At 38.8% G+C, this 22,957-nt stretch overlaps 1 protein-coding gene across 1 annotated transcript in view; it reads right to left on the bottom strand.

Moving 5' to 3' along the window:
- The window catches only part of LOC137297140 (Na(+)/citrate cotransporter-like), a 32,903-nt gene extending 10,898 nt beyond the window's left edge, over positions 1-22,005 (bottom strand). Inside the window, exons 1-4 of the mRNA XM_067829160.1 lie at positions 21,735-22,005; positions 1,764-1,913; positions 880-995; positions 247-389 (exon numbers count right to left, since the gene is read on the bottom strand). Of these exons, the coding sequence (XP_067685261.1) occupies positions 247-389; positions 880-995; positions 1,764-1,913; positions 21,735-21,842 (517 nt within the window). The 5' untranslated portion in view covers positions 21,843-22,005. The remainder of the gene's footprint in view (positions 1-246; positions 390-879; positions 996-1,763; positions 1,914-21,734) is intronic.
- Positions 22,006-22,957: the final 952 nt, after the last annotated feature.

The raw sequence follows: 22,957 nt of genomic DNA, 5'->3' as shown, positions 1-22,957 counted from the left end.
CTCGTAAGCTTCCTCGTAGCATAGGAGGTAGTAAGATTACGAGAAAAGTTACGAGATCTTAGGATTACGAGAGCTTTGTGAAACGGGCCTTTGATCTTTAGACGGGTCTCTCATATCCTTCAGCTGCAGGAGAATATCGGCTGACTAATACAGATATAACGTACCTCCCTGGTCTTTAGACCAGTCTCTCATATCCTGCCTTCAGCTGCAGGAGAATGTCGGCTGACTAATACAGGTGTAACGTACCTCTATCGTCTTTAGACCGGTCTTTCGTATCCTTCAGCTGCAGGAGAATGGCGTTGGCTATTGGGATCATCATCGCCGTTGTTGCAGTATTGCTGATCCACATCGACAGAAACCATGTTGCTATCATCAACCCAAGCATTAACCTGTTAAAAATAATAATGTATTTTGTTGTAAGATTTTTCTTGAATCACGATGGCGACCAACCCAGTGGTTGATACTATGAGCAGCATCCAAAAACCTTAAATAAGCCACGAAGCCACAACTACAACGAGCAGCGGCACAGAATTATTGTGATTTGGATAAACATGCTGTCAGAACATACTTGTTATCCGAATGTTCTGTACAGCGTCGATATTTAGTTTTTACCTCAAGGGGAATTTCAGCTGGAAAACATATAATAATTATCTGCCAGTATATCATAAAGGTGTAATATGTAAATCCTCCGCTGAAATTTCTAATGTCAGTATAAGGCTATTATGTCATTATGGATTTGGTGACTATTTGAAATAGATGTAGTACTGGCGCAGCATCATGAGATATGTCAGGATAGCATTTCGTTCTACTTAAAATTTTCTTCTTCACATTGACGTGAGTCTGTTCAGAACAGGATGTGACTGTATTAAGGTGCCTCACCATCTTGGTTCGGACCCAACCAACATCAAAATGCGCAGTGCGATTCTTCTGTGAATGTTCCAGTGTTCTACAGCAACAGCCATGCACAGTCCACCAAGGAAAACCATGATTGTATCCTGTAGGAATAGATCACCAATGTACAATAGCTTCTCATATAGACAAACATCGACATATTGCTACACTGATACACCAGAACTTGAAAAGGATGCCTACTAGATATATCTTGATATCTTCATTGATTAAATGTGACATATTATGACCAACTTATACTATCATCAGTCACCTGAGGCTTATTTGTGCTGGAATGATGGTTGTCGAAAGTGAGTGACTGATCACCTATAAGCCACACTCCAGCAATGTTCCAGCTATGTGGCGGCAGTGTCTAAAATAATCCTGTTTGAACCAGATAATTATCCAGTGATCAAAAGCAAAAGTATCGATCAGCGCAATTGGGAACAGTTTACTAACGTCATGTGTGTCCACCAATCAGCGAACCTGACCACCCGAGCCTCTTACAACAAGCATGGGTTACTGTGCAAACCCAGAACATCACGGGTACGAAAGTTAAGGAAGAAATACACACTTTCTTAATGCAAATTATTAGAGTAATAACTAGTCTCTGAGATGAATATATTTTACAGAAACAGAATGCTTCATGATAAAAAAAACAACATATATAATAAAAAAAGCCAGTATACGTCTAATCAAATATAATTTTGGGCAAAGCTGTTTGTTAACTGAACAAGACTAGTTTGTATCGATTTTTGCTGAAGGACTCTAGATACACTAGTATCAAAGCACCATTGCAAGATGAGACATACACTGAAATCACCAAATAATCAATACAGATTTGAGTCACTGGAGTGTAAATTGCTTCTACTCACATTCATGTAAGCCTTGGATATGACTTTAGCCTCCACTACATTGAGGAGCGGGAACATGAATACTGGAAGCAGCGCCGTCACCGAGATTGGCAGCGACTCGGAGATCCAGAACACCGCCATCATTATAACAACGTAGGCACATCGTCCTTCCTGGAAAGTAACGTGCAGGTTCTGTTATTGCCTGCCTTGTAGCTGCTGGAAACCAACCTTTCCGTTAGTATATGTCTGGAACTAGGTGTCATTGAACAAATCAACCTTTGGTCTACTACTGTCGAACGTCTATGTCGAGGTATTGGAGCTACGATTAAAATAGCCCAAAGATTGTTTTGTACAACGACACCCAGATGACTGAATCTGCTTTGCTAGTAGTTTTACGCTATGCTGAGCAGTATACCAACTGTATGACAGCATTTTATATATAATCGTGCCTGGACCAAACAAACCAGTGATCAACATTTCGAGTATGAATTTACGCAACTGGGATACGATCACATGTGTTCATCAAGGCAGCGAGCTTTGACCATCCGATTCTGTTTGTCGCCTCTGACGATAAGCATGGACTGCTCCTGATCAATTCTAATTTGGATCTTCACGGGTACAAACTCGTTTAAATATCTAGAACAGATAACGAGATGGCTTGTTTTTCATTCTGTACTGTCGCATTTTAAACTGATGAAAAAATGTGTTGCTATAAAATCCATATCGTCAACTGAAATATGCTGCTCTTTTCTCTGTACAGTAAATCTTAAAGACAGATGAGATGTTGTGCACCACATTCCATACAGTAACAGTTTCGAAAGGTTCTATAATACATCCCACACAATAGCCATTAAGAAGGAAGAAGAACATTACTTTACCACCAGCATTCAATTAGGGCATAAAATGACATATCCGCTTCACACCTTTCACAATAGCTATTCAGACGCTAAATACATATCTAGACCATAGAAAGATACATATATCTTCACATTTCTTATAATGCTCTCTTATGTTTTACTTGATGTACTCCCTGGGAGTAGTTTACGCCATGTGGCGTCGTAGTAGGTAGGTGATGATGTCAAAGATAACGCTGATGACTTAAAGGTGAGATCGTTTTGATTCTCTTGAACAAAATCATACAATCAGGTCAGTCACATGTGACACCTCTAGTCAAAGCTTACTAGCTTAGAGCTTAGAATATATTTGATCACAATAATGAATCATTCATACAACGCCTAGTATCCATCTAACTAGTTGTTCAATGGATGCTCTCATCAGATTTTGATTATTATTACCCCTGAAAACCCAAAGTGCCCGTTGGGCGCTAAAAGGATAATAGCCACATGGCGTATCTAATCGGGTACCGGGTTTTATTTGCTGCTGGGGGAACAGAATCACTCTTGAACAAACTGACTTGCCTCAGGTGAGACCACGTGTATCACATGTGCCTCATTGTGGGGCAGGTCTGAATTTCCAGAAACTCTCAGGAGTCAAGCTGCCAAACACGGCTACCCATACAAAAGCTCCCCGCATTCGACTTTGCTATTTCGGTTGATGTGTGACCTGAACTCTACGCGCAAACTGTGTACACAATACACATCCCAACCCCACCCACCCCAACCACCCTCACAAACCCTAACGTTCCTACGGGTCTGTTTATTGATGAGATGCTTCATGACCAATTTCTAGGGCTCGCTGGAAACATAATACAGGATACATGAGACATACGTGTTTACCTGATTTGTTTACTGTGCACACAAACGGTACCATGCCGTATAAACGCTGTGTCCTTGACGTGACAATGAATGTTGGATGGAGATGGTCAGACATGAGGTACGAAAAGGATCACATCTCTACTATAATGCCTATAAACATACTCAGCCCAAATCGGTCTGAATAAGCGGGACGATCAAGGCTCCTGGCTGACACATTAACCTAGAAAGAATGAATACGTATTTAAACGGTCTAAAACATTAATGCTGAACCAAATGTCATCTCTATGGTTAGAGGCGACTAACAGGATCGGGTGGTCAGGCTCGCTGACTTCGTTGACTCATGTAATCGGTCCAACTGTGTAGGTCTATTCTCATGCTGATGATCATTGGATTGTCTGGTCCAGACTCAGGTATTTTCAGACCGCCGCTATATAGCTGGAATATTGCCGAGTGTGGTGTAAACTAAACTTACTCACTCACTCTGACTGTTATCTGTTATGAATTATATCGGATTAGGAGACATTCCTGGGATCAGTAATACTCACGTCAATTCCTACGTGATTCACAGGAGTTATGGCTCCACTATTGACCATCAGTGGTTGCATCCAAACCTAACCAATATTATAGAAATCTTCACTGTAATCGAGCAAATGTTGATATACTTTAATGTATTTGGACTCTAGTGTCACTGCCAGGATTTTATCATGTCGTAATTCTGGGACCTTATTTAGTACACATAACAATACGTACCACAGAAGCTGCATATATAGATATGGGGTAGCCTAGTGGTTAAAGTACCCGGGTTCGATTCCCCACATGGACACAATGTGTGTACCCCATTTTTGGTGTCCCTGTCATTATTTTGCTGGAATATTGCTAAAAGCGGCGTAAACTAATACTCACTCCCTCATTCACGCCAGATCGAAGTGAACCTCCAGCATGAAGTTGACTCGCCATGTAAATACTCTTGAACGCCGAGTAAGTATTCATACACTGATCTCAGTATGTGTTACACGTATTGAATGTTATACCCAATATTCAAAGGTAGGCCTTTATGCTGTATGGAATAAAATATAGTATGAATGTAGTCTAAAGGAGGCGTAACAGACACAAACTGTCGACCAGTGTTTACAAACAGGGTGATACGCGTACGGAAGCGTATTTGCGCCACCATCGAAACACTAACATCCATGTGGATAATCCAGTTATCGACGTAGATGATACCTTCCTTCATCAGGATGATGATTTCACTGTGGAAGAGTATCAGCACATCAGTCTAAAACAATCTTTACATCTATGTAAATTATTCTTTCAGTTGTTGGCGATCTACAGCCTGGTTTTAAACTGTTTTAGATTGGTTACTGTTTTGGGTTTTATGTCTCTGAAGATCCACTTTTACTGTCCTTCGTTGACAAATGTTTATACTTTACTGTTATTTATTATAAATCTATAGCTTGATTTAGTCACGCTGAAATATTGATTATTAAACTTTTAATCTTAAAACACTCACTCACTTCGTAAACGGTACGTTCATACGAGGAAGTGTAATAGAGACACATGCTATACTGATTTCAGAAATTAAGTAGAAAAAATTTTCATCTACACAAAACCTGTAGTAAAAGGTCTTATTGCTACAGACACGTGAAGGTCCCGGGGTAGAATAGGCCTTCAGCAACCCATGCTTGCCATAAAAGGCGATAATGCTTGTCGTAAGAGGCGACTAACGGGATCGGGTGGTCAGACTCACTGACTTGGTTGATACATGTAATTGTGCAGATCGATGCTCATGTTGTTGATCATAGGATTGTGTGGTCCAGACTCGATTATTTACCGCCGCCAAGTGCTGGAATATTGCTGAGTGCGGCGTAAAACTAAACTCACTCAATCTTATTGCTACATGCAACAATATCAAAACGAGGGTGTCAGTCGTACATTTTCATTTGGCCGTGTCTGTATTTTCACAACTGAAATCATTTCAAAGTATTTGAAAACGTCTGAATGACAAAAGCTAACGTCTTGATGGAGGTTTATTTAAGGCGCATTGAAAAACAGAGTTGTTTATTTCACTTTAATTTTAGATTCTTAAAGTAGAGAGAAACTTCTACGTCGATAAAAGTATCATTTACACACTTGAAAGTGTCATCTACGTAAATGAAAATAGACAGAAACTATCTTCTACGTCTATCTTCTACGTCATTTACACACTTGACAGTATTATCTACGAAACGAAACAGAAAGTACCATCAATGCAAGTGGAAGAAAACATTATCCAAATGAAAGCATCTTCCATCAACGTAAATGAAAGAATACATTGAAGAAGGTGTAAGCAAAGGATCTTCCAAGGTAGACGCAAAAGCCTGAAAATGTGACTCTAACACTCTTCCATAGAATGGTATGTGCATATATTGTATGGGAGCTATTGTGGGAGTCTTTATGTTAGAACCTGTGCTTACCGAAGTCTGGTTTGTTGCCTCAGTATCTCCACCCAGTTCGTAAATGCTCAGCTGTGAAGACCTAATGTGGTGTATGCTAGAAACCGAGAAAGGTTCACATAACTGCAAAGAGATAGGACCACTATTCAATTGCCGCTGTACTCGACCCAAATATAGCCTATGCTAAACAGCAGGGTATAGCGGGAATCATCACACATCGTGGCTTCTGATCCAAATGATACTGACGATGGAGTGATACGATCATATGTGCTAAGGAGTGTTGATCAGACAAATGGGTTGTGATACCTCGCCTGATGACACACTGGCACACTATGTCGTTCAGGTACTCGGAGGTCAAACATTGTGTGAACTCGCGTTAGCATGAATTCCATTTGTCATGTTTCTCTAGAATCGACCATTCACATTGTCCCACACGTCAGTGAGAGCAGCTCCGTGTTCACTGAAAGTGGTGGGTGGATAATAAAATATATTATTAACGCTGAAATATTTACCTCGAGACGTGTTCAGTTGGCTAAAGAATAAGGTGACTATTGAGGGGGACATAGCTATTGCGACCAACTACTGCATTACTATTGCAATAGTTTTTTTCTTATTGAAATTCCCCAAGAAAATTTAAACCCAAAGCAAGTAAACTGTTAAAACATTATCTCATTGAAGCTACAAGTCTGCTCCCAAAACAATAAAAAATGCAAAACAACATAATTATTTCAAAGTGAACGAATCCTTATATTTTGCGCTGCGCATCTATCAGATAATGAACTATCGATTGTCACACATACTGTCGTTTCTACAGTCGATTAATTGCTATTGGAAGTTGGAACTCGGCAATTGCAATGCATCGACAGTTCGATGCATCGTTACAACTCTAGAAAATATGTAGACTGGGTGCTGTCCATGTAATGTTATGGATGTTAGTGGACTAGGATCGATATCAAATAACTGGTACGATGGGCACGTGCGTCAGGAAATAAGAAAAGTTGTCGGACAAGATGCTGGGCCTAGACTTTCGAAGCTCTGTCAGAGCTAAAAAGGTCGTAAGTGCCATCTGTTAACGTTAATGTTATAATTTGACTATCTTAGAGCTAAGAGAGCTTCGAAAATCTAGGCCCTGGACGAATGACACCATCAGTGGTGTAATCAAATTGCCACGGTTCCAGTGGTTGGACCTGGGAGTCTGCCATGGTCAATATGGAGCGCAGTTTGACAATGATAATGATAATGACTTGATATAGCGCCTATTTTCAACTTGTATTTGCTCAGCGGCAAGAAAGGTTATGAAAGGGATATTATGAACAGAAGGGTTTTATGGCATTTTTGAAAGAGTCTTTACAGTTGATTTCTTGGTGGTTGCCATTGCGTTTCCATTATAAACGTCATTTGCATTCGCTGGAGTTGGTGCACCAATCTGGTCGTGTACGGATTGAGCACGGATTGACTGTTTAGGTAACAGCACTTAGACATGTGACCCAACTATTACATGCAGAAATCATCTTGAAAAGTATATAAATTACTTTATCTTTCTTAGTTGAATATATTGTTCCAATTCAAATTAATAATGATGCGCCTTGTTTGTTGCCTAGCTAAAGACAGCACTTTGCAGTATTTCAGCTATAAGGCAGCTGAATGGACCAGACAAACCTGTGATCAACAGCATGAGCACTGTTCCACGCAAATACGATTTCCTGTCAAACAAGTCAGGGGGCCTGACCACCCGATCCCCTTCGTCGTTTCTCTCAGATTTCGCTGTCCTCTCGTTATTGGCACTATACGTGTAATCACCATTGTGATATGTATATATACTGGACAAAATACCTTAGGGATGTTGGTATTTTTATGATTGATATTTTATCAGTATGTCAATGAATAAATACATCATTATTCATAATTTCATAATTCATAATTCAAAATTTACATGTATCCGTAACTATTTTTGGCCAGTATTTAAAAATTCAGGAGGATTCTTTATTCATTATCAATATGCCTAGTTCGTCTTGATAACAGCGTATACAAGCATGAAGGTAACCGTGTCCAAATGGAGCTCATTCTATAAACGTTTACAATGCTTTAGGGAACCCAGATAAGTTCACGTCAGTTGTCCCTGAGCAACAGAACATGACGATCGGGACAATGTCCTATGCTTCAAACTATACTTCTTACAGGTCACCGTGACATGTCATGTCACATTTAACGCCACTGTTAGCTGACACACATGTATCAAGTCCCGCTACATTTGTAGACAAAACCATTTTGTAAAGGTCGTCTGTATTGTGATTCCTCCATTATCTATCATTCACGTAAGTCAGAATGCCTTTCTATCACACAATGAACGCCTGTGAACGCCGGTACACATCAAGGCGTTTTTTTCGAAAAAGTCTCTCCAACATGTTATGATTTCGTATTATTGACAAGTTATCATAATTTTCCTTTTCAATAATATGTGTGGTGACATATGGTAAAGAGAGTCAGCAACGGGAAATGTCTCCATTTCCGAATCATTGAATGACTAACCCCCGAGAAGATTCGTTTGATGTTATGCAGAGTTCAAAAGCTCTGAACATCGATAATATCATTGTAACCTTGTCAGTATTTTTGACCGGTCAGAGTCAAGCACGTGACCTTTGGCAGTCAATCACATTAAAGCAATGAAATTTGTCCTCATGTATCGTTGAGAGACGAACGTAATTGGGTAATAAACGTTTTTCTGAATGTTTAACAGGAAGTCGCTAACTGTTTTCAAAATATAGACCATCGTAGACAAATTGTATGTGGCTTCGATCTGTGACATGTATCTTCGCATTTCAAATCGTGAACGAGCGGAAAGAGCGAGGCTGTCATTTGACTGGCATTACACGATCGCATGAAAACATGAAAATACCAGGGAGCCTAAGTACATACAGGTTTTGTTGTAGAGTATCCCTGAAAATACAAATGATTTAATGTTATTGTGTCTAATTCATGACATTTCGTTCAAATATTTCTACAGATCAAAACCCGTGTAATCAATTTGACCCATATCGGGCTTATTTCTTATTATTTAATCTGCATTCCCAGTTCTTATCACTACAGCATTGTACATTGTGCTGTCAACCACCCTGTTCGACTTTGTCACTTCCATTAATTATGGTATATGACATTTATGGCCTTTATTGGTCATCCCCTTTGGCTGTGTCTGTCATCACATCTACTGCACAAGGAAGTGCTACTGTTTCTCTATCTGTCCATTGTTGAGTCTTTGCCTGTCCACTGTGGTCAAAAAACTGTAAACATGTATAGCTGTAGATTGGAGATGCCCGTGGGGTTGAGCTGGAACACCGCTCATCCCATTCATGTACACTTGTTGATGTCATGTCTTGTGGAGCAAGGTAAAGAAGTTTGAAATCAATTAAACTTTCGTCTTCGTTAGCGTATTGTTCATCTCTTTCATGAGTTAATAATTTATTATCAGTCGACGCACCATATGAATGCGTTGACACAAACTAAGATATATGTTTGGCAACTTTTAAAAGTATTTTTGATGATCTTATTTGTATCCATCTTTAATCTATAATTCTTTCGTTAGAAATTGTTTTATTTTGCTCTTTGATCTACATATTCCTCAAAAATGCCCTATCATAACACGATCTAAATTACGTTGTACATTGTATTATTACCTCTAGATGATCTTGGGTGCCTGGAAAATGTTCTCGTCCCTTTGAAATCTTACAAATACGTCATATCAACTAGACTGATAACACGAACAAGCCAATCAACTGAGATATTCGCAATTTCCTTATTGAAATATCATGAATTGCATTACCGGGAAAAGTATGCGACATCACGACTTAATAGTACCTGATTTCACGTACATCCTGAAGTGCCTTGAACCATGACGAGATTTAGCGATCGCGAGGTGTTCAAGGAAGCTGCACTGGTATGTTTGTATGTGATTCGGATCAGATTTGGTCTGATGATGATGGTGGTGGTGGCGGTGAGGAGGAGGACGAGGAGGGAGGGGGGAGAGAATGAGTTTAGCTTTACGCCACATTCAGCAAAAGTCCAGCTATATGGCGCTGTTTGTAAATAATCAAGTCTGGTCCAGACAATGTGCGCAATTGGGAACCGATGACATGCGTCTACCCAGTCAGCGAGGCTGACCACCCGATCCCGCCTCTTACGATAAGCATAGTCGCCTTTCGTGGCAAGAACTACTCTGAAGACCTATTTCACCAAGGATCTTCTCGGGCCTGAGGATTATTTGGAGATATAACATGCGCTTTCCGACATAATACATAAATTTAAGCTAATTTCACACACGGGCTCGCCAGGCCATTTAGTGCTTGATCGAAAGGAGGGTGGCGAATGTCTTGATCATAAGATATGGCAACTTGAAAGGTGATCGGACTGTATGGTTAGATTTGTATGATTTTAACACGTCACAATTTACTTCTGGACTCACAAGTCCAGAATCTCTCAGCACTGTGGCCACTCTCTCACAAGGGATTTCGCAAAATTAAACAGGCAGCTGTTATGTATATGTGCTAAGGATGAAAAAATGAAAAAATATTTTTTTCGAAAACTCAAAATTTAAACTCGCTCGCCCATGGGCACGCCCATGGGCGAACATTGGCCAATGGGTAGGCCCATGGGCAGGCCCATTGGCGAAAGTGTTTAATTTCATTCAGAATAAATGTTTTGGAGGTTGTAAATGAATGAAAAAATGTTAATAAGTATCATGACACAAATTTCAGCGTGTTGTGACTTGACTCTGCTAACTGACAGCGATTTTTAAAAATCTCGCCCATTGGAGAAAAACATATTGGCCCATGGACGAGAATAATTAATTTAATTGAAACTGCATGTTTTTTTCCAAGCTTTGCAGCTTTTCAATGAATGAACTTGTATTTATTATTGTCTTGACACGAAATTAAGCTTAGTTTGACTTAATTCGGCTAATTAAGAGTGATTTTTCAAAACGCCTCGCCCATGGGCGAAAACCATTTGGCCCATGGGTGAGAATATTTACTTTTACTCAAAATACACCTTTTCCCATGTTTTGGAGGTTGTGAGCGGATGAAAGTATGTTCATAAGTATCATGTCACAAAATTCAACTCATTTTGAATTAATTCCGTTAATTTAGAGCTATTTAACAAAATCTCACCCATGGGCGAAAAACATTTTGGCCCATGGGCGAGAATATTTCCTTTTACCCCAAACACATCGTTTCCAATATTTGGAGGATGTAAATGACTGAAAGTACATTTATGAGTATCAGGACAGAAATTTCAACTCATTTTGACTTAATTCCTCTAAATGAGAGCAATTTTGAAAACTCTCGCCCATGGGAGAAAGACATTTTGGCCCATGGGCGAGAATATTTGCCTTCACTCAAACTACATCTTTTCCTGTGGTTTGGAGGTTGTAAATGAATTAGGATATATTTGTAAGTATCATGGCACAAAATCCAACTCATTATGACTTAATTCTGCTAATTGAGGCCGATTTTCAAAAACATCTCGCCCATGGGCGAAAAACATTGGGCCCATGAGCGAGAATATTTCCTTTTCACTCCAAATACATCTTTTCTAATGTTTTGGAGGATGTAAATGAATGAAAGTGCCATTGTGAGTATCATGACACAAAATTCAACTGATTTTGACTTAATTTTGCGAGTTCAGGAAGATTTTTAAAAAATATGCCAGAATAATCACTTTTACTCAAAATACATCTTTTCCTGTGTTTTGGAGGTTGTAAATGAATGAGGATATATTTGTAAGTATCATGGCACAAAATTCAACTCATTTTGACTTAATTCTGCTAATTTGTAACAAGTACAAGAATCTGGACTTCCACATAAATTTTCATAGGTTTTTTTTATTGTCTTGGAGGTTGTAAATATATGAATGAAAGTGTGTTTATAAGCATCACGACAAAAAAAAATGAAATCATTCCGGTCTTAATTCGACTAATCTCGCTCGCGGACGAAAATATTTTCGTTTGCTTGTTTTCTTTATTTTGCAAACATGTGGTTTAAAAATAGATGAAATTCTAATGACAATTCAGTTTAATTTCGTGAGTTTAGTTTTATGTCGCACTCAGCAATATCCCAGCAATATGGCGGCGGTTTGTAGATAATCGAGTTTGGATCAGACAATCCAGTGATCAACAGCATGAGCATCTACCTGCACAATTGGGAACTGATGACATGTGTCAACCAAGTCAGCGAGCCTGACCACCCGATCCCGTTAGTCGCCTCTTACGACACGCATAGTCGCCTTTTATGGCAAGCATGGGTTGTTGAAGCTCTTTACTTCCAGCAACATATACAGTACACTTAGAATACTAAGCCTTGAGATTCTTTTGAATTTAGGTATTCAACCTATATCTATGAAGTTGAAGTTATTTGTGAAAGCCCTAATCAAGAGTGACCAAACTCCAGTGACTATGCTGGGACACATTAATAAACGGTTTTGTGAGATCTTTAAACTGTATTGAAATATGTCTTGCCAATTCCACTGACATTCGCCAAATGTACCTACCTAGTAGTTTTAAGTGTACCTACCCAGTTTAGCATGTTTCGTTTTAATAGTGTGGTCTCCATTTTTAGTAATTCCCGTTTGCCCGTCCCGGCTTTTCTTCGTCCGAGGTTTTATGGGGTATTCTCCTATTTGGCAGACCAGAAATTATCTACAACAGGGGTAGGTCAGTCGCTTGTTTTCTTTACCATTTGTACTAATTAGTATGCGCCTCCTCATGCTCCAATGCACACAGTGACCTGATTCGTCTCCATCGCAACTTAGGCTGCGTTTAACAGTACTTCAGCCAGTTTACTGTATCAGTCGAAATCTTACAATGAATGAATGAATGAATGAATGAATGAAGAGCAAGAAGTATATGTAAATGAATGAAAGAAATGATAAAAGAAAGAAGTGCATATGTGAATGAATGAGAAAGGAATAATAAAAGAAAGAAGTACATATGTGAATGAATGAAAGAATAAAAACATGCTAAAGAACGCAAAAGTATCGTTAGATCACATGTGTTAACATCAGCTTGTTATTGTCTCCCTGGTCAGACGTAACAATTGTCAGACAGGTTAAAACAACCAACTATCTGGTTGACTGCACAGCTGCCTGTTGACGTAGTATACCCACATCACCTACTTTTCCTGCGTAACCTTCATCTACATCACCATCCTTAATATATTGAGCAGAGAGCCCAGTATATATATATGACACGCTGGACAGGTTTAGGGCATTTTGTGCTAATTTAACATTACCATTTTCATAATGCTTAAAAAAGACACTCATTAATCTATCACAGAGTTTTGTCATTCCTTCAATCGAGTTAAAAATACATAAAATGGGAGGACGCCTTGTTAACTAATGGGAGTGAGCCTTGTAGGGAGTACCCTCTCACAAACCCACATATTGAGGAGAAGCGGCCGTGTTTGTCGGGGATTCTTCTGGCTTTGCTAAATAAATCGTACATAAACATGTAAAATATTTTGCTTTGATTCTGTAACTACCCACATTATGACATTGAGACCATTTTGATTTATCGAGTAAAATACGATTGAATAGTTTTGAGTTTGAATCTTGCCTTTAGCGCTCTATCTTTTTAAATGGGGCGTGCATACTAATATTTAGGTGGTTTCTAGTATTCCATCTATTTCAGGCCCCCCTAAGAAATTGAAGGAATTACAGCATATTTGAAGGAATTGCATCTCAAATGTAAACAAACGCAGCCCACTCGCGAAACAATTGCAGCGATATCGGTTGTTTAGCGGTAATAACAGAAACACATCGGCCCTATCGGAAGCAATGTGTAGGGCTTGTCTCGGTGGATAAAAAGGGACTCCTATAACCCCATATACCCCTAATCACAATGCTATAATTTGTCGTTTTTGTGTATCCGGTTTTGTGTATTCTGTAATATTGTATAGTACTGGTGAAGTGTTAATCAAAGCAATATTTTACTTGCTAAACGAACCACATTCTTTGAGAATCAAAATATGTTTTAAGCACATTTCCAAAATTGAACTGCAGCATGCACACAATAACTAAATTGGAAGGAATATCGTGCCGGACAATGTTTTCCAGAGCACATGCACATAAATGTCAATGTCTTTCAAACACTAATATGTGCAGGTCTTGCAAAAGGACAAAGCAGGTATGCTTGACAAAGTTCTTGCAAAGGAGGTTTATACACAACACCAAAACCAACTGGTCAGCTCGACGCCTTATAAAACAATCAATTCGAGATTTCCTTTGAATGTGAGATATTTGGCTGCGCGTCTTGCGCAATCAGTCTTTTTCATCCATATACACTCACGAACACCTGTTCATTTCAAAGCTGGTGTCCCCTAATGACCTAATGTGATCCATGGATGAATTTTGTATATGACAAGTAAAATACACTTGAAAGCGGCAGCTGTTTTACTCCAATAAACAAACCAGCGGACGAGACATGACTTTTTCGGCGCAAATTGTCGTAGGCGCTTTGCGGAAATTACGCGGAAGAAACAGAAAGCGTCATCGTTCCGCTCAGTTTCCATTGTCTTTGCAAGTTATGCTGAGATACTCAACAAACTGAGATTAAAGTCAAAATGATGAAAAAGTGGAAATCTGTGTGTAGATTAGAACTTGAAAATCACTCATGAATCTTTGACAAAGTAATATCTGTTCAGGTCATGATCATTTGGAAAAAAAACCACGAAAGTTCTATGGATATACAACTTCTTATAAGGTAAGCAGCATTTCGGCGTAGCTGTTAAACTCGTTATCAAGAAAGGGATATCTTACAGGTAGTCCTGTAAGTTAAACCTTTGTTTTAGGTCGAGGTCAAAATCGTTTGGTGTAGTGACAACGGTGTTGTTTTATGGGATTAGACACGGATTTTCTACATAAAAAAAGTAAAATGTGTGTCCTCAGGATACGAAATAAGACACGTGTACCAGAATGTAAGTGAATCGATGTTAGCGAGTTCAATCAGTGTCTTCAGTTAATAAAATGGGCTTTCAGTTCACTCCTTCCATTAGTAATGAGTTATTTAGTTTCTTGATAAAATTGCTTGCAAGGTGAATGTTGAAAATGACATTTTTCAGGATCATTTTAACAACTTCAGTTATGGCAAATGCGCTGCTATACTTCACTTTTCGTCCTACTTGTGTTACGGGAAGATACCTTTGTGTAAACGATTATAGGTTCATTTTGAGAAGTGGTAAAAAGGGAGAATATATCTCGTGAAAATGAATTTTGAAAGACTGCAGATCAACAGTTCTAGTTGTCTCAACAACATAATTTCTAAAATACTTAGAGACCACAACCACGAAAGCCAAAGTAAATCTTTTCGAGTGTAGCAAAAATAGCGAAAATATATTTAAAAAATAGAAAAGTAAACGCAAAGTCAATCTTGATTACATTACGTATTCCTCATAGCCCGATATAATGATTACACATTAATAGTATGGATACGTTAATCTATAGTTTAAACTAATCTCCGTCAAGTAATCGGGACTGGATTGGCAAGCGTAAACATACATATCACTGCCGCTCCATACCAATAATATAATTACATAACATACATGATAACAACACTTCATGTTCCGCTCGTAAAACGTCAGAATAAATTTACAGTTATCAAAGAAGACTAACAGACCCACTAGCAGTAAAAAACAAAACAAAACAAAAACAAATAAATTAATAAATCCAAATGAATAGATGGAATACTAAAAACCACCAAAATATGCACGCCCCCTTTAAAAGGGCAGAGTGCAAAAGTGGCAAACCGATAAAATATGCCAAGATTCAAACTCAAAACTATACAATCGTATTTTACTCTATAAATCAGAATGGTCTCAATGTCATAATGTGGGTAGTTACAGAATCGAAGCAAAATATTGTACATATATGTATCATGTATGTATCATCAATAATAATTCATCAACTGAATAATACATAAAAAATACTCTTATGATATCTATAACATCACATTTGAGTAAAAAAATGCATGCGTTGAGCTTGTTAGATGTTTTAAAGATTAATGGAATAGGTAGAAAAGGACACCCCCCAGTTGGGAACTTGGGAGCAGAGAGACGCCACGGTTCAGTGGTTACAGCTATAGGGCCTTCTGGGCTCTCTGCTCAATATATTAAGGATGGTGATGTAGATGAAGGTTACGCAGGAAAAGTAGGTGATGTGGGTATACTACGTCAACAGGCAGCTGTGCAGTCAACCAGATAGTTGGTTGTTTTAACCTGTCTGACAATTGTTACGTCTGACCAGGGAGACAATAACAAGCTGATGTTAACACATGTGATCTAACGATACTTTTGCGTTCTTTAGCATGTTTTTATTCTTTCATTCATTCACATATGTACTTCTTTCTTTTATTATTCCTTTCTCATTCATTCACATATGCACTTCTTTCTTTTATCATTTCTTTCATTCATTTACATATACTTCTTGCTCTTCATTCATTCATTCATTCATTCATTCATTGTAAGATTTCGACTGATACAGTAAACTGGCTGAAGTACTGTTAAACGCAGCCTAAGTTGCGATGGAGACGAATCAGGTCACTGTGTGCATTGGAGCATGAGGAGGCGCATACTAATTAGTACAAATGGTAAAGAAAACAAGCGACTGACCTACCCCTGTTGTAGATAATTTCTGGTCTGCCAAATAGGAGAATACCCCATAAAACCTCGGACAAAGAAAAGCCGGGACGGGCAAACGGGAATTACTAAAATGGAGACGACACTATTAAAACGAAACATGCTAAACTGGGTAGGTACACTTAAAAGTACTAGGTAGGTACATTTGGCGAATGTCAGTGGAATTGGCAAGACATATTTCAATACAGTTGATCTCACAAAACCGTTTATTAATGTGTCCCAGCATAGTCACTGGAGTTTGGTCACTGTTGATTAGGGCTTTCACAAATAACTTCAACTTCATAGATATAGGTTGAATTTTGTTATATTTATAGAATACCTAAATTCAAAAGAATCTCAAGGCTTAGTATTCTAAGTGTACTGTATATGTTGCTGGAAGTAAAGCTCTGTGTTCGGGACCCGTGAAGATCTGGAGTAGAAGAGGGCTTCAACAACCCATACTTGCCATAAAAGGCGACTATGCTTGTCGTAAGAGGTGACTAACGGGATCGGGTGGTCAGGCTCGCTGACCTTTGCTAACACATGTCATCAGTTCCCAATTGTGCAGGTAGATGCTCATGCTGTTGATCACTGGATTGTCTGATCCAAACTCGATTATCTACAAACCGCCGCCATATTGCTGGGATATTGCTGAGTGCGACATAAAACTAAACTCACGAAATTAAACTGAATTGTCATTAGAATTTCATCTATTTTTAAACCACATGTTTGCAAAATAAAGAAAACAAGCAAACGAAAATATTTTCGTCCGCGAGCGAGATTAGTCGAATTAAGACCGGAATGATTTCATTTTTTTTTGTCGTGATGCTTATAAACACACTTTCATTTATAAATTTACAACCCCTGAGACAATAAAAAAACCTATGAAAATTTATGTGGAAGTCCAGATTCTTGTACTTGTTACAAATTAGCAGAATTAAGTCAAAATGAGTTGAATTTTGTGCCATGATACTTACAAATATATCCTCATTCATTTACAACCTCCAAAACACAGGAAAAGATGTATTTTGAGTAAAAGTGATTATTCTGGCATATTTTTTAAAAATCTTCCTGAACTCGCAAAATTAAGTCAAAATCAGTTGAATTTTGTGTCATGATACTCACAATGGCACTTTCATTCATTTACATCCTCCAAAACATTAGAAAAGATGTACTTGGAGTGAAAAGGAAATATTCTCGCTCATGGGCCCGATGTTTTTCGCCCATGGGCGAGATGTTTTTGAAAATCGGTCTCAATTAGCAGAATTAAGTCATAATGAGTTGGATTTTGTGCCATGATACTTACAAATATATCCTAATTCATTTACACCTCCAAGCCACAGGAAAAGATGTAGTTTGAGTGAAGGCAAATATTCTCGCCCATGGGCCAAAATGTCTTTCTCCCATGGGCGAGAGTTTTCAAAATTGCTCTCATTTAGAGGAATTAAGTCAAAATGAGTTGAAATTTCTGTCCTGATACTCATAAATGTACTTTCAGTCATTTACATCCTCCAAATATTGGAAACGATGTGTTTGGGGTAAAAGGAAATATTCTCGCCCATGGGCCAAAATGTTTTTCGCCCATGGGTGAGATTTTGTTAGATAGCTCTAAATTAACGGAATTAATTCAAAATGAGTTGAATTTTGTGACATGATACTTATGAACATACTTTCATCCATTCACAACCTCCAAAACATGGGAAAAGGTGTATTTTGAGTAAAAGTAAATATTCTCACCCATGGGCCAAATGGTTTTCGCCCAAATCACTCTTAATTAGCCGAATTAAGTCAAACTAAGCTTAATTTCGTGTCAAGACAATAATAAATACAAGTTCATTCATTGAAAAGCTGCAAAGCTTGGAAAAAAACATGTAGTTTCAATTAAATTAATTATTCTCGTCCATGGGCCAATATGTTTTTCACCCATGGGCGAGATTTTTAAAAATCGCTGTCAGTTAGCAGAGTCAAGTCACAACACGCTGAAATTTGTGTCATGATACTTATTAACATTTTTTCATTCATTTACAACCTCCAAAACATTTATTCTGGATGAAATTAAACACTTTCGCCCATTGGCCAATGTTCGCCCATGGGCGTGCCTATGGGCGAGCGAGTTTAAATTTTGAGTTTTCGAAAATTTATTTTTCATTTTTTCATCCTTAGCACATATACATAACAGCTGCCTGTTTAATTTTGCGAAATCCCTTGTGAGAGGGTGGCCACAGTGCTGAGAGTTTCTGGACTTTTGTGAGTCCAGAATTAAATTGTGACGCGTTTTTTAGAATTTGGAAATTTGCTAGTTGTTAGGGGATGGACTGTGGGATCGTTTGGTTGATATTTGTTTTGTTAGCACAAATCGTTTATATGCGACTCAAAAGACCAGTTTTGAAAAGAAAACAAATACCTCAGACTTTGAAGGTTTGAGTGCCGTGTAGTGGGTTTTTTGAAGTGTTTGTGGTGTTAGGTGTGTGTTTGCGTCCAGTGCGTTGCGGAGAATCATCAGCTCATGCTTGTAACACAGGGGTAATAGGATCGGGTGGTTGTTGTTGTATATGTCATCGTATAATTATAATGATGTTGTCAACAGATAGTTTGTTCCTGTTGAATATTCACACACCATGGTGATTTAGCTGCCATATTGCTGAGAATAATGTATAGCAGAGACAATAGAAAATGCAAATGTAGCGACTACAACCAACCACAAACAACGAAGTAAACAATGGGAACAGTTGCTGCAGGCCGTTAGTAATGTTTAAGTAATGTTAATGCTCTGCCAGGTGGTGAAACTGTTACAGGTAGAGATGTAGCGTACAAGTTAATGCATGCTGCCAAGTGTTAAAACAGCCATGCACTGACTCTAACACGCGAGACAAAATTGTCTACCTGTGTATGTGAGCCCGCGCGCGTATGTGAATATGTATGTGCACCCATTCATGATCCTTAAGACAAATATTGTCCCAAATGTTGGGGAGCCGGAAGACATACACAAACTAAGGTCATAGCGATGCAGCTGCATTGTACAACGTTAATCTCAAAACACGGGTAAGTTCAAGGACATTATTTGTCCTCATCCGAGTCACAATAACCTTCACCAAAAGCGAATAGTACACAGGCAGAATATAACAATGTTTACTTTGCATTATACGCCGAAAGGATAAAGTATAAAGTATCCTTATGTACATGACGATATGTAGGTCAAGTGCTTCTTAATAGTTCCTTCGGGCCTGTCGAAATATACGTAAACGTTCATGTCTGACCTGTGCAAGATTTATGCTCTGGGAAAATAGTTTACACGTGTTTACACATAAGGTTCTTATGTCAACGTGACGAAATGTCGCAAACTTGTAAAATTAGCAACAACGATAAAAACAAGGTTTGTAATAAACAGATTGACTTTTACAGTTATAACAGGCTGCATGAGTTGAATACTCCGCAGGGAGTTGAGTCCGTTTAAAGAATGCCAAAAATAATCCGTTGATCAACGGAACACTGAAGCGTCTTGAGTATGTACTAGTTACTGGTTGCGTGGATTTGTGCGATATATAAATATCCTATAATGTAATAATGATAATAACATATTTCGTTAAGACTTCAAACTTTACACGTACGGCAAATTAACATCACATCTGATCAAACGTAACAGGTTCCCCAGCGTGGTAAGTTTCTGATCTCAGCGTATCTGATCCGGTGAACGATGAGCTGAATAAAATCAGAGGCTGAGAGCCTAGTGCAAAGATCATGAATTGTAAAGGTCGGGAGATGTATGAGTCCTTTATTACCCACATATGTTCCATTCGACATAAACGATGTTTCATTTGAGCACTAAGCTTTGAATATAAGTACCCTACGCAGGTATGTGGTTCGTTGCTTTCAGACACCACGCTTTCTTGTTATAGCCTCAGTACTAAAAGCTGAAATACAGCATGACAAGTTCTTTATCAAATCTAGCCGGACACACGCTCCTTCACGGTAGAGCGAGCTTTTGTCATCAGATGTTTACGATATCTCTGAGTCAGACATTTATGCATAACGCTGACTGAACGCCGAAGTTAAATGCGTGTGTAGATAACAGAGAATAATGTGACACACGATCTGGAATTAAATTATCTTTATAGTAATTTTGCGGCATTGATTTACATCTTAATTTTGCCTCTCTGTAAATGAATCTCTGTAAATGACGCAGATGTATAGTGTTAATGAAGGTGGTACATGGTAGAGTCTGTGGTTAAAGGGCTGTTCGCTCGAACCCTATGTCATTTCTTGAACAATTTTTATTCAGTTAACAGTCAAGTAGGCGATTTATATAATAACCAACGTGTAGCAAATTGTCATCTGGCATTAAACAAATTCATAAAGCAATTGCCTGGATAACCATACTCTGCCCAGTACAGAATAAATCAGATGTGGAATCTTACGGTTGATGTTAAATGCTGATCCACGTCATCCAAACATTTACAAAGTGGCGAGTGATAATCAAGTCTGGATCGGGATAATCAGCGGTTGCCAGACATAAACGCCAACAATCAATCTACTCGATCGCCGTTTAAACAAGAACAACAAAAAAGAGACTTTATGCAGACCCATGTTACGCTCGTCAAACACTGTTGCTTCTAACAGCTGGTCGACGCACAACATACATTTTGCCATCTGCTAGCCAACAGATAGGAATGATTTTATAAATGTAGATCACAAACATACCTTTTGTTCATTAGAGCCTACTTAAATGTGTTCATAAATATGCATTATATTATTTGTGTTTAGTATTGTGCGTACTTCAGAATGCGATGACAAAAGTATAGATTGCCAGTCCCGGAATATAACGCAACAGTGTTAACACCAAAGACAAATCGCCATAGAAGAGGCAAATAGAAATATATTCGTGGCTTCAAACGGGCTTACTTTCAACTATGCTACATGAATATCCAACATCTGTCCATGCTGTCAACACGTTATTGCTTGTACGTTATTGCTTGAGTGACAAAGACAGGGCTTATGCGTCACCCTCCAAAAGGAATGACAACTATACACCGGCCTACGAAATATACACAAGGGCATACTCATACATGACACAAACAGTCTACACAGGAAACATGTTTATAAATTCGCGTATTGAAAATGTATGTTAACTCCTGACATCGCTTGACATCGAACTGATTAAATCGGTCGAGTAAATAATGGAATAATACTTACCCTCGTAGGTATCAATATTGGAAGAGGCAAAAGCAGAATTGGGGTGAGAAAAAGTATCAGTAATGTCCTAATTTTCCATAGGTCCTTCAGCGTTTTGCTCACAGCCATCGTTTGGAATACGCCAAACTGCCAATACAATATCTCCTCTTGGTTGTATCCTGCGCTGGGTGGACAGCAAGGGCGCTCTCTGTGCCCGTTTCTTTTAAGTTTCACTTGTCAACAACTAGCTCAGTGTGAACAAGGCTAGCTATGTGGGTCGTACGTACAAGTTCGTTGACGGTGTATATGCAGCTCTATATATAACCCTGTTCGTCACATGGGCATTCTACCCCGGGTATCCGGGAGGAGGGGTTGCAGGATAATACGATCTGACCCTCATCCTGCCAAAATCAAATCTTTTCATTATTATTGCAACTAGAAACACAGCGTCCATTTCCTATGATGATGACGGAATTGGTTTTGTGGCTTATAGACAGATGACAACTCAAAGAAAAAAAGCCTAGTATCTAGGGCGGTGCTTTAGTCTAATGGTCAGCGCGATGACCCGTCACTCCCATTCGTGGTGTCCTGCCGTGGTCACGTGTTCAACCTTATGCTTCGTTACACTTGGGTGACGTCTACCAAGGTCCTATAGTTCGTTGTTGAGAGCTGAGAAACACGTCAGTGAAGATCCGAATTTCGGTTAGCCCCGATTATGCTTCTGGGTTTGTCTGCTCCATTTTCACGGGTACCGTCACATACCTGTATCACTTTCCTTCTCCACAGTATTAAGACTCAGAGGAACACTCGGGGTTATAATAAAAGCATCGTTCAGAACACAACTTCGCACCATTCCGCCTTCTCATTCCATTCGGTCAACGGTCTATTTGGGATGTTTCAGCAAACGAGGAGAATGATCTGTGCAATACATTTGCATATATATATGGCAGCTGTTGCGATTATGTATACCGTATGCTTGGTGCTGTTAATAATATGAGGTATTGCTGACCTGTTTGATACGGTTAATTGTGTTTCATTCCAATGTATACATTTTAGAAGGCGTTTCAAATGAGATTGTGAATGCTTTTGCCACAGCATTGATCGATGCATTTGTATAGGTCAAATGGGTGTGTGAGTGAGTTTAGCTTTATCCACAGGGTATCGCATGGCCCCTACACATAGGTCGACTTGGGATATATAACGAACATTCGTAGTTAGTGATTCGATACATGAAAGCAGTTGTT

The sequence above is a fragment of the Haliotis asinina genome, chromosome 1 (genome assembly GCF_037392515.1).
Source record: "Haliotis asinina isolate JCU_RB_2024 chromosome 1, JCU_Hal_asi_v2, whole genome shotgun sequence".
Taxonomy (NCBI): Eukaryota; Metazoa; Mollusca; class Gastropoda; order Lepetellida; family Haliotidae; genus Haliotis; species Haliotis asinina.
This window is presented reverse-complemented; position numbering and strand designations above follow the sequence as displayed.